The sequence below is a fragment of the Bactrocera dorsalis genome, chromosome 2 (genome assembly GCF_023373825.1).
Source record: "Bactrocera dorsalis isolate Fly_Bdor chromosome 2, ASM2337382v1, whole genome shotgun sequence".
Taxonomy (NCBI): domain Eukaryota; kingdom Metazoa; phylum Arthropoda; class Insecta; order Diptera; family Tephritidae; genus Bactrocera; species Bactrocera dorsalis.
In genome coordinates, this window is record NC_064304.1 from 75939946 (window position 1) to 75953390 (window position 13445).

At 35.7% G+C, this 13445-nt stretch overlaps 2 protein-coding genes across 3 annotated transcripts in view; one reads left to right on the forward strand and one right to left on the reverse strand.

Moving 5' to 3' along the window:
- Positions 1-13445, forward strand: part of LOC125776679 (uncharacterized) — a 125356-nt gene that overhangs the window by 107580 nt on the left and 4331 nt on the right. The window lies entirely within an intron of this gene.
- Positions 1-13445, reverse strand: part of LOC105230161 (E3 ubiquitin-protein ligase hyd) — an 87462-nt gene that overhangs the window by 36388 nt on the left and 37629 nt on the right. For both annotated transcript variants that reach the window (XM_011210774.4, XM_019991998.3), the window contains exon 10: positions 8956-9431. In XM_011210774.4, coding sequence (XP_011209076.2) covers positions 8956-9431 — 476 coding nt within the window. The remainder of the gene's footprint in view (positions 1-8955; positions 9432-13445) is intronic.

Below are 13445 nucleotides of genomic sequence, written 5' to 3' on the forward strand. Positions count from 1 at the left end.
TAGAATAATAGATGATAGAGGAACGTGCTTCACTTCAGCAGAATTTGAAGAGTTTTTGCAAAAGCACAACATAGTTCAAGTGCGAAATGCAACCGCATCCCCGAAAGCAAATGGACAAGTGGAGAGAGTGAATGAAGTAGTGACACCGATGTTAGCAAAATTATCAGAACCTCTTAAACATGCGGATTGGGCAAAAAAATTAATTGAGATAGAATATGCCATTAACAATTCAGTACATTCCACCACAAAATATACACCTTCAGCACTTCTGTTTGGGATAGGACAACGAGGTAAAATAGTAGACGAACTGACGGAATATTTGGAAGAGAAGTCGAATGAACAGTTAACAGACTTATACGATATGAGAAAAAAGGCGCTGAATAACATAGAAAAATCTCAAGAGTATAACCTTAAGTACTTCGGTAAACACCACAGGGCGGCACCCGAATTTTCAGTGGGGAATTTTGTGGTTATTAAAAATGTGGATACCACGGCGGGTAATAACAAAAAACTGATTCAGCGATTTCGCGGTCCTTACGTAATATATAAAAAACTTCCGAATGATCGGTATGTGATACGGGATATAGAGGGGTGTCAAATTACACAACTGCCGTACGATGGAGTGTTAGAAGCAAGTAAATTGAAATTATGGATTAATCCAGACTCTAAATGTGTGCCAGAGGTGAGAAAAGACAACACTTCCGATATTAATATTAGTTAAGATATTTATATATATAAAAAAAAAAAACAAAAAACAAGAATAACAAATATTAAGTAAATATATATTATCAGTAAACCGAGGTCGGTTTAATGTCAGGACGGCCGAACTGTAAGAGTGCAATAGAATGTAATAGAATGTAAGAGAATGCGATGAATGTAATAGAATGAACGACTGCTGTAAGAAGTGTCAATTGTGAATTGGGAATGTCTTGTGTGCTTTGCTGGGCGAATGAGTTTTATCGTTCTCTTTAAACTGACTGTCAACGAAGCGAGACGTGCTGCGCACGTACGAAATAAAAATTTAAATTAATTGATTCCGGCCATCACACTTGATAACTTTTTTTTAAAAAAAAACGCATAAAATTTGCAAAATCTCATCGGTTCTTTATTTGAAACGTTAGATTGGTTCATGACATTTACTTTTTGAAGATAATTTCATTTAAATGTTGACCGCGGCTGCGTCTTAGGTGGTCCATTCGGAAAGTCCAATTTTGGGCAACTTTTTCGAGCATTTCGGCCGGAATAGCCCGAATTTCTTCGGAAATGTTGTCTTCCAAAGCTGGAATAGTTGCTGGCTTATTTCTGTAGACTTTAGACTTGACGTAGCCCCACAAAAAATAGTCTAAAGGCGTTAAATCGCATGATCTTGGTGGCCAACTTACGGGTCCATTTCTTGAGATGAATTGTTGTCCGAAGTTTTCCCTCAAAATGGCCATAGAATCGCGAGCTGTGTGGCATGTAGCGCCATCTTGTTGAAACCACATGTCAACCAAGTTCAGTTCTTCCATTTTTGGCAACAAAAAGTTTGTTAGCATCGAACGATAGCGATCGCCATTCACCGTAACGTTGCGTCCAACAGCATCTTTGAAAAAATACGGTCCAATGATTCCACCAGCGTACAAACCACACCAAACAGTGCATTTTTCGGGATGCATGGGCAGTTCTTGAACGGCTTCTGGTTGCTCTTCACCCCAAATGCGGCAATTTTGCTTATTTACGTAGCCATTCAACCAGAAATGAGCCTCATCGCTGAACAAAATTTGTCGATAAAAAAGCGGATTTTCTGCCAACTTTTCTAGGGCCCATTCACTGAAAATTCGACGTTGTGGCAGATCGTTCGGCTTCAGTTCTTGCACGAGCTGTTTTACACGGTTTTACACCAAGATCTTTGCGTAAAATCTTCCATGTGGTCGAATAACACAAACCCAATTGCTGCGAACGGCGACGAATCGACATTTCACGGTCTTCAGCCACACTCTCAGAAACAGACGCAATATTCTCTTCTGTACGCACTGTACGCATTCGTGTGGTTGGTTTAATGTCCAATAAAGTAAACTGAGTGCGAAACTTGGTCACAATCGCATTAATTGTTTGCTCACTTGGTCGATTATGTAGACCATAAATCGGACGTAAAGCGCGAAACACATTTCGAACCGAACACTGATTTTGGTAATAAAATTCAATGATTTGCAAGCGTTGCTCGTTAGTAAGTCTATTCATGATGAAATGTCAAAGCATACTGAGCATCTTTCTCTTTGACACCATGTCTGAAATCCCACGTGATCTGTCAAATACTAATGCATGAAAATCCTAACCTCAAAAAAATCACCCGTTATTTGCGGGGTTGTCACTTTTTCTTTCTCATATATTTTCAGAAATATATTCAATTTATGAATTTTAGCTTTTGCCTTCGTCGCCAAAAGCAGCTTATAGGCAAAGGCATACTCGGTGAGAGGTGTATGAAATTGGTTTTATGAATGAATCAATTTTGTTCGTTGAATGTGCGATTACGTATATGAATGAAAATTTTGTTGTGTAATTTACTTTACATTTTGACATGGGCAATTTGGCTGTCATATTGATTTCTGATGCTATTTGTGACGATTGTTGTTTTTGTAGAACAATATTTGTATTTCGACATATTCACATGTTCACGCATATAAGAATGTATGATGTGTTGTTTTTGCAGAACAATGTTTGTAGTTTTTGCGGGTGACATATTTACATGTGTACTCATATTCATACTTATGTTGGTAGGTTTGTGTATGCATTATACGGGAATGTTACACACATGTAAATACATATGTATTATCATATACATTAATGTATCTGCCCGCATTAGTGTATTGATAACATTCTGAACATTTTAACAAAATAATTCAATTTTAAGTGTGCTTAAATCGGCAGCTATTAGCGGCCGCTTCTAGTTATAACAAGACAACGACCCAAAACACCCATCTCATCTTGTACGTGCAGGGTTGTTATTGAATTAGTAATAACTCCATAGGTCTCGCAAACACTAGACATTAATACTATTCAAAATATCTGGAACTTTTTGGAAAATGGTATTCGAAAACATCGAATTTCATTAAAATAAGGCCAAAAAGCTGGACATGGACTTAGTGGGTAAAAATATCCGGAAATAATACTCGAAATCGAGTGGGGAGAATACATCGAGGTCTAAGGACAATAATATCAACAAAATGTAGGACAAAAACCGCTAAACCTATTGTAATTTCTTTTGACTTATATAAATAATCATTTATGTACGTAAACTTTTTTGATATGAATTAGGCGCATTTTAAGCTTTAGCATTAATTTTTTTTATTTGTGTATAAAAAAAAATTTTTTTGATATGCTATATTTAATGTTAAATATACATATCTTGATATGGATAGAAAAAAATCACAAAATGTATTCATTTTAAAACAAATAAACGGGTCGTAATTTAATAGAACTAGGTGTATGTAAACTTTATTGGTCCACTGTATATAAGCATATGTTGTAATAAACTTAATCTCTATTAGTAACAATTTTAATACAAAATATTAGGATATTATATTACGTAAAAACAAAATAAAAATATTAAATTTCCAAATTGACTATCAATGATACATGCGAATATACATAGGTGTTAAATGATGAGAGGTAGGATTTATATAAATTGATTATTAGAATATTAGTATTTTATGATGATATGTTATGTACAATATATTATCAAACATAAGAAATACTTTGAAATAGCTACATATGTATGTTTAAATAAAATGTTATCACTTTTGCATGCATTCCTAAAAATTTCAAAACGAAATTCATATCAATAAATAATATAAATAAAAAAAGTTCAAAAAAGAAATTCATATCAATAAATATGATTCATATAAACGTATATGCAAAGAGAATAGCATGCGGCTATAGTATCAAAGCAAGCCTCTGAGCATAATTTTCATTCAATGCTCAGCTCTGTTAACTCATCTCTGTTAAAATTTCTCGTTCTGAGCCAAGAGTGGTGAAATCCACGCTGGTCCGCTCAATTTATAGTCGACATAATCGGTCCACTGAGTGTACTATTCGTAACACCATCACCCATCTTGAAACCCAGCATTCATTATTGGATAATATTCGACCGAATAGACCACGTCCAGCACGCAGTGAAGAAAATAAAGCAGCCGTAGCTGAGAGTGTACCCGAAGACCGTGTTTAATTGATTCGGTACCATTCGAAGCAACTCGGACTGACGTATGGAACGACTTGGCGGATTTTACGTCGAGATTTTAAATGGAAAGCGTATAATACAGCTATGGGCTTCGCTTCGCTCTATGGGCTCTTGAAAAGTTCCAAAAAGATCAGCCGTTTTTGAGCTAAACGAGAACGTAGCCGTCAATGGCGACCGTTATAAAACGGTGCCACTTCCTAAAAATCGCATCAATCGCTGGACTTATATTAAAAAAAAAGGAGCGAAAGGGTTCAATTTCATTATTCGCCGAAACCGTGAATGGATTACAATCAAAATTGGTATCATATTAGCTTATTTTGAAGGTAATTGATTCAATCTTATCACAATATTATAGTTTTCGTCAACAAGTAACACAACTAAAGCACGTAATCTATTTTGGTATATAGTAAAAGGATAAAACCATACGCTATATTTTTATTATTCGGACATTCATAACATAAAAAAATCATTTTGTATTCGTCATGAATGTATTTATTTATAAAAACATAAATCAGACTGAATTTCAACATTAAAAAAATCGCGAAAACCAGTGAGTTTTCGGAAAGTCACACTGAGACGATCCCTTAAATAAATGAATTGAGTCCAGGCCTATTAAAATTTTTTTATAAATTAAAATATTTTTATTTTATAATATAAAATATGAATTTTTATCTTTTTTAATTAGTTAAATTGTCTAAGTTGTACCACTTTAAAACGAACAATGAATGTCCAACTAATAAAAATGAACAAGTTTAGTGAACGAAAAATTCGTATCCCGATTACCCCGCATTACACATACATACATACATATGTATGTAGCAGATTTGGTCATGCAATACTATGACTATGATATAACGGATGATCCCAGTGGAGGTACTTTTTCAATAGCTTTTTTTTTGACAGATTACGCATGAGTCGTGTCACGCTTTCGTGTTATTTTTGTTAAGTATTGTTTAGCATTTCATCATGAAAAGACTTCGTTTGAACAACATTTACAAATCGTTCAATTTTATTACAATAATCCAAGTTCTGTAAAGAATGTGTTTCTCGCACTTCGCTCAATTAATTGGCCTAAATCATCACCCATCTTGAAACCCAGCATTCATTATTGGATAATATTTGACCGAATAGACCACGTCCACCACGCATTAAAGAAAATAAAGCAGCCGTATCTGAGAGTGTAACCGAACACCGTGTTTAGTTGATTCGTTGCCATTCGAAGCAACTCGGACTGACGTATGGAATAGCTTGGAGCATTTTACGTCGAGATCTTAAATTGAAAACGTACAATACAGCTAGTGCAAGAACTGATGCCGCCCAACCTTCTCAAGCGACATTGCTTCGCTCTATGGGCTCTTGAAAAGTTCCAAGAAGATCCGACGTTTTCGAGCCAAATTTTGTTCAGCGATGAGCTCAATGGGTATGTAAACAAGCAAAATTGCCGCATTTGGAACAAAGCGCAACCTGAAGAGATTAAAGAGTTGTTATTTCAACCAGAAAAAACAACGGTTTGGTGTCGTTGGTGGGTCAGTGCAATTATCGGTCCATATTTCTTAAAAAATGATGTCGGTAAGTACGTAATCATCAATGGCGACCAATATTGCGCCAAGTTAACCGACTATTTGATGCCATAAATTGAAGTTCGTGATCTTGGTGCTATTTGGTTACAACAAGAGGCACTAGGTAAGAAAGCAATGCTGTGTCGGTGGGATCAGAAGGGTGTGGTATATAATGAGCTTCTAAAACCTGGTGAAATTGTTAAGACTAGTCGCTACAGACAACAAATGATCAAATGATTGAAAAGCGACCAGAATGGGGCAGAAGACTCGGTAAAGTAATTTTGTTACATGACAATGCACCTGCACACAAAGCAAAATTGGTTCAAAATACACCCGCCTTATCCATCAGACTTGGCCCCTTCAAATTACCACTTGTTTTCATCGATGGGACATGCAATGGCTGAGCAGCATTTCGATTCCGATTCGCTTTTTTTTGGAAAAACTGGGTATATCGCAGCCATATCACTGGAACAACGCAGAACAGTAATTTCTGAGTAGTTCATAACTATTTGTTTGGCAGTTATCTTTCAAGAAATCAGGAAATCCCCCCGACGAAGGGGTCACTTTTCACCACGACAATGCTACTTCATTTTTGAGCACCCAAACCATCGATTTGATGAGTCGTCCTCCGTACCGTCATGACTTGGCACCGGATGACTTCTTTTTATTCTTGTTCATAAAAAAAATGAAATAAGTCAACAGACATGTTTTGCAGATAACCCAATCAGAGTACAAAAGTACTTCCACATTGGTTCAAACGCATAAAAGAGTTTATAGATCTTAATAGGAATATTTTAAAAATATTTAAGCGTTTTTCGATGATTACAATTTGTTTTTGTTCGCGAATTCCGAATATAAAAGTTAACCTGTGTATTAAATACAGTGAAAATATTATCATCATCAGTACACTGTATAAGAGAAAGTCGATTTTTCTGTCCCTATATACCTTTGTATGCTTAAATCTTTAAAACTACGCAACGGATTTTAATGCGTTTTTTTTAATAGATGGAGTGATTGGAGAGGAAGGTTTATATGTATAATAACATCCATTAATATTATTATTTTGGAGTTTCTAATGTGATGTCGAAAATAATTAAATTTATACTTACGCTGCAAACGCAAGTTGAACCCTATGAGATTTGTCAAAATAATGTACTAAGTATTCTACCCATTGAAATGGCCTACAGGAAACTCCGCGATGGTCTATCTCTTATGGATATCATACCATAAACTTTTTTTGTTATTTACTTTTTACGACAAATAATGGCTAATTTCCGGTGTCGCGGGAACACTTTGAATTTAGCAGCGAACGGACACGTTTATTATCGGAGCTCTTTAGCGAGGAATATTTAAACGGAAACGATGAAGTACATATCGCTCATTTGCTGCAAGACCGGCATAAATCAAAAAACGTGATTTTTGAGTTAATGCTGCAGAATTGTTCATTATATCATACTTCATGTTGAGTGAAAAATTCATATGAATACCTCTTATATGCTCCGCTTGAGAAGAGGTGTAAGGTTGGAGTCACCGTGTAAGGTTGTAGTCAGTTGAAAACTTTAAACGCGTTTTCTGGAGAATCGATTTTTTGACTTATGCCGGTGTTGCAGCAAATGAGCGATAATACATACGTACTTTTTCAAGCTGATCCTTCCTAAAAAATAATGCAATTTCTAAATATTTGGAATAGTAGAATAGAACTGCATCCAAATATACAATGCAATGGATTATAACTGGCTCAGTAGTCAGTATAAGAGTATTATACCACGTGCATCCCAAAAGGCCGATGCCATAACCTTTCCAGCCGACTTTTTCGTCTTTCCGCGCTTGAAGACCGCTTCATCAGTCCACTATAATGTCCGTCAATTGGACTCGTGTGATATGATAGAGCCATATTTCTATTGTCACACACCAACGCAAAAATTCGGTTTTATTACGATTAAAGAACATTTAAACATTCCTCAAACAATTTCTCCCGGTTTATCCATTTTAGGCACAAAGATAAAAAAGCTCTCGTATTGAAAAAATACGCTCTCTCAATTTCATTAAAACAACTCCTATATTGGATCGAAAATCTTTATATTAGGTATATGAGGGCTAAGGGAAGTATTGTTCCGATTCAATTTTTGACACAAGGGTATGTTATTATCAAAGAAACATTTCCCGAATATTAATAACATTTCTCACAAATTGACGGATATTTTCGGCAAAACGTCACCAAATGTACTGGGGACCTCATATGCAGTATGTGGGGGCTTGAACTATTATGGTCCGATTTTGACAATTTTTCGACTCGAGATGGCATACCTTAAAACCACTATTTGTGCAAAGTTTTTTCTCAATATATTAATTGGTGCTTAGTTTGTGTAGTTTAAAGTGAAACAATCATGTGAAATTTTGAAATTTAAAAATGTGCTGTATGGGAAGAAGGCATGGTTGTAGTCCCGATGTAAGCCGACACTAACCACGCAACTATAGAAGGCTGTTAAGTTTAGTGTTAAGTGTTACATTTTTAACTCTTCTACGTTCGCAAACTACTAAGAAATTGATCGCATATATAACCCTATATCTATTTCGATTAGCTTTAGCTGATACATACAACCGTTAAAAAACGAAAACATAGGGTTTTATTTATTAATATTTTAAAATCATGAAAATTTCATCAATTTATCTTTAAAGGTTATTTAAATATAATTTTTAATTAAAACTACCTAAAATTTTCATTTAAAAATTTACTTTAAAAAAGTTAAAATTTCAAAAAGCGTTATATACATATGAACTTAATCAAGGGAGATTGACGTGATCTTGAGCCTCTGCCAAATTTCGTGAAGATATCTGGTCGAATACAAAATAAATGGCGATTCCTCCAAATGAGCTTTTATGAAAAAAGGTATGCAAAATTTCAGACAATATCTTAAAAACGTAGGGACTATTTGGTGTATATACAAACAAAGCATGGCTAAATCAATTCAGCTCGTCACGCTGATCATTTATGTATATATTAACTGAGTGATATAATAACATACAACAAGAAAGGAGGAAGATGTCTACCAGGCATTGTCAATTTCCTCACGTTGAGTATGATATACTAGAAAAAAAACAGTTCAACAAAAAGATATTGGAGATATTTTTTCAGTAAACATAATATTTAAAATCTATATATAAATGGTTAAAGCTTACTTGTAATTGAATTGCTTCTTCCATTTGTGTTTTATATGTAGGCTTTTCAATTTCAGTTGTAAGTTGATAAGTAAAATTATTAAGCAGATCTGATATTTGCCGGATGACAATACCGAATGCACGAGCCAAGTTGCTTGCGGTTGTTGCCATAGTCTGATGCTCTTGGGGTGGAACAGCTACGTTAGAACTTGTTGGAACAGTAGAGCGACGTAATGCCATTGGGTCAATAAAAACTAAGTTTGACCCAGCTGGTACACGAACAGAAGAGCGAGAAATATCTCTATTTCTTATAGCCCATTGCATAGATTGTGGAGCTAAATCATTACGGGTACTATTACTTGTATTTCGACGTTCCAATTGCTGATCTCCGAAATTAAATTCATCTGATTGTTCGTCTGTTTCGCCATCCTCAGAAGCTTCCTCCTCTTGCGGCGAAGAATCGCCAGATTCATCTTCAAGAAAAAGGACCCCAATATCTGCAAGTGCAAAATCTTTTATTGCTTAAAAAACGAAAACAGGTAACAAAATTCAAATAAAAAGATACGGACTCTTGTATCACGAAACAACAGAACCTTAAGAGTTAACATAGAAAAACTGTCAAATTTCAAAATTTACCGAAACGAGAATTTTGGATCATATTATTTTATTATGAACAAATTGTGGCTTTAAATAATAAAGGGTTATATGAAATTAAAGTTAAATCTTCCACTTTGTGATAAAGCAGGGACAGAAAATAACAGTTATTGTATAATTTTTGACTAAAAAATCATTAAATAATAGGAGTGAATATAAAAAATTTGTTTGGCTGTTTTTTAAACTATTTTTGCGCCCAAAAAATAAGGTGACATTTGAATTTAAACTAAGCGCGTCGAAAGATTTGGAGAATTATTTTTTTTTTTTAGGTTGGTAGTACTGTCAGTCACATTTATGTCAAATTTCATGTCAAAATATTCATTAGTGATACGTGTCGTTTTGTGAGCTGCTAAAAGTGAGTTTTTTGTTTTTTGCGATGTCGAAATTTGTTGAGCAAAGAATTTGCATTAAATTTTGTTTACGAAATCAATTTTCTGCTGCGGATACGTTGGAGATGGTGCAGAAAGCCTTTGGTGATGAGGCTATGTTTAAAAAAAAAATGTTTACAAGTGGTATATATAGTGAGTTCCAAGCCGGCCGTGAACGTGTCGAAGACGAAGAGCGACGAAGCTCACGTTCAACAAATCAAAGATTTGGTGTTGAAAAACCGTCGATTAACAATTAGAGACCATGCTGATGAAGTTAGCATATCGAAAGGCGCAGCCAATACCCTTTTGAAGGATGTTTTGGGCCGTCAAGCGCGTCGAGTTGTACCGAAAAATTGAATTTTTTGGAAAAAAGGCGTCGCGTTGAAGTGTGTGAAACGATGCTTTCCGACTACCAGGGTGTCATGAAATGCATTGTAACTGGCGATGAGACTTGGATCTATGATTACGACCCCGAAACAACCGATCAATCGAGCGAATATCGTGCCAAAAGAGAGCCGAGACCAAAAAAATCGCGCCAAAGTCGCTCAAAAATCAAGGTCATGTTGACTGTTTTCTTCGATTATCGTTGTGCTGTGGATTATGAATTCCTTCCAACCGATCAAACAGTCAACAAGGAATATTATTTGAACGTTATGCGTCGTATGCGTAACGATATCCGCCTAAAAAGGCCGGACTTGTGGAAAGACAATTCTTGGTTTTACACCACGATAAAGCACTATCCCATACTGCCCTCGTAATTCGTGATCATTTCGCCAAAAACGTTCCGCAACCACCGTATTCACCTGATCTGGCGCCGTGCGACTTCTGGCTGTTCACCAAGCTCAAAAGACCGCTCCGGGGACACCTTTTTTATACGATAGAGGAGATTCAAGCCGCAGCGAAGACCGAACTGAAGGCCATACCGGAAAGTGACTACAACCAGTGCTTCGAAGACTGGAAAATCCGTTGGCATAAGTGCATTGCATCGGGAGGGGATTACTTTGAAGGGGATGAAATTGATTTGGAAGAATAAATAAAGAATTTTCAAAATAAATACAATGACACCTTATTTTTTGCGCACAGTAGTAAATGACGAGGTACAGTAACGGTCAGGGACGGATCCAGAGTAGAATTTTGGGGAGAGCGTTAAAATACAAAACCCATTTTTATTGTGATAATCGCTATTCTACTTCTGCTTTGCTAGTTCTCGGGGACAGTTGTTATTGCCTTCTACAAAATAAAAGGAGTCTTAGATATTTCGTTTTCAAAATAGTCCTTAACATAACAAATATTTACAAAATTAGGAAAGTAATTGTACTTTAATAGTGGCTAAATGAGTTAAGCTTCCCGTCCCCATACACCACACAACACACCACTCACAAAGCAACACTGGCACACTCACCACACTTGGAGACAACACTCACACACACACACCAATACACGCCGTACATCAACCCACCATAACTCTCCACAACACAACGAGCAAAAACCCTGGTCCTGGAAGAGGACGGCCCTTTCGGTCACGATCTACGAGCGATTCACATCAGCGGACGTTTTGCTATTTTCGGCGCGCAGCAGCTTTTCTCGTTATTCTCAAAGCATCTTGCCTCATCAGTTGCTCATCCAATCTTAATAATTTCGATTTTTTTATATATGTACTTGGTACAACCTCCATTGGTATCCGGCCAGGGAGCTCATCAATTTCCGGTTTTTCCATACATTTACTGCCACACCACTGGTATCCGACCAAGGAGATTTTACTTAAAATATTGCGTAAAACTTGTTTACATAAATACCTTAACGAATTAAAAGGCAATCATTTGGCCATAACAAAAAAATGGTTTTTATTCCGGAGTGGGTGCTAAGGTGTAAGTGATAAATGAATTATCTACGTGAGTAAGTAGTAAAATAACTAAATAGTTTAGCAGCATTTTTAATTAGTTTTTATTTTATTTTATTTTATTTAATCATTGTGTTTTTCTCCAGCAGGAAACGATAAAAAAATTGAGAAAAGTAGGAAAACTTATAAAGAGATCAAAGAAATCAAAAAATGCTCTTCTCAAATGGTAGTAAATGCTTTAAATAATAGAAAAAAATGAAACTCGTGAACGAAAGCACAAAAATCCACTGCAGACGATCGCAATAAAGTATTAGGTCTACAACTTGCTTTCCGTTTTCCAATGGATGTCGCTATGATCAAGCACTGGTCGATTAAATCGTTTTATATCGATCTTGGACATTTGTGTCAACATAAACCCAACAAAATATTTGTAGAGATCTGTTTGCATCCCAAACTTATTCTCAACTGAAAATGTCACTTTTTGAGCCGAATTCTCGACATTTGCGGGAAATTTTGCTTTTCTTTATTAATTCCAAGAAAAGTGCGGCTGAGACCCGTTCACGCTTTACTGAGGCTGACACATATATAGATAATACTACTACTACTACTAAAAAAATGGATCATAAAGCATTTCGTGTGTTAATTAAGCATTGCTTTTTGGGGAATAAGGGAAAACACTTTTGGACCGTTTTTATATTGTTGTCAGACGAATCTAAAATTGAGTTATTTGGTAGTACAGGTTATAGGAACTTTGTCCGGTGTCCCCCTAACTCAGAATATACAGTGGTGTTGTGGAATCTGATAGTTGTCGGAATCAGAATTGAAATCGATCAAAAAAAGTAGTAGGTGTCATGAATTCAGACATTATATGTAGGTTTGATGTTCGAAACAGAATTTGTATCGGTCTTGGGTGTTACGGATCCCATTTTATCGGTTTTGCGATCAGAAACAAACCAAGAATATAGTCGCTCACAGATTTGAAATTTAAGTTAAGAAATCAAAAGATTTTCTAATCTCTCTAATGCCTTATTTTTTGAGTTTTTGGGAAAAAATCCAGATATTTAAAGAAGATTATGAAAACCTAATAATCGTAATTTAACACCTAAATGCGTCTTTATTCATTCGATGTTATCTCTTAAAATCTTCCTTTAATTCGGTACTCATTAAAAACTTTAATAGGATTGCTTCCAAATGTATTAATTTGCAAATTGTGTCACATTAGTAATAGTAGGGGGCCCAAGAGGGGATTTTTGCAGTTACTTAAGCGTGTCAGAAAACTTTATGGGGAGAAACATTGCACCTTTTTATGTACCCCTACCAAATATGAGCCCTTAATATGGAGGCGTGCGTTGGGAGGAGTTCGTCAGATTAGAGAAAAAAATCGATCCTTCGGGAAACTCGAGCGCGTAAGATTAAGAGATGGTAAATTAAATACATGAAGACGAGTGTATATTTCAATATTCTGACAGTTTGAGGGTGACTTAGAGAAATAGCAGGGTGACAAATTTGTAAAGAAAAAAGTCACCTTGAAATACTCGAGCGCGATAGATTTTTTTTCATTTTTAAGGTAATTCTGTCAGAATCATATAATGACATTTTCCGTGGGGCGATACAGGTAAAATCGTCGACAAAAGGTCAAGTGTACTGAT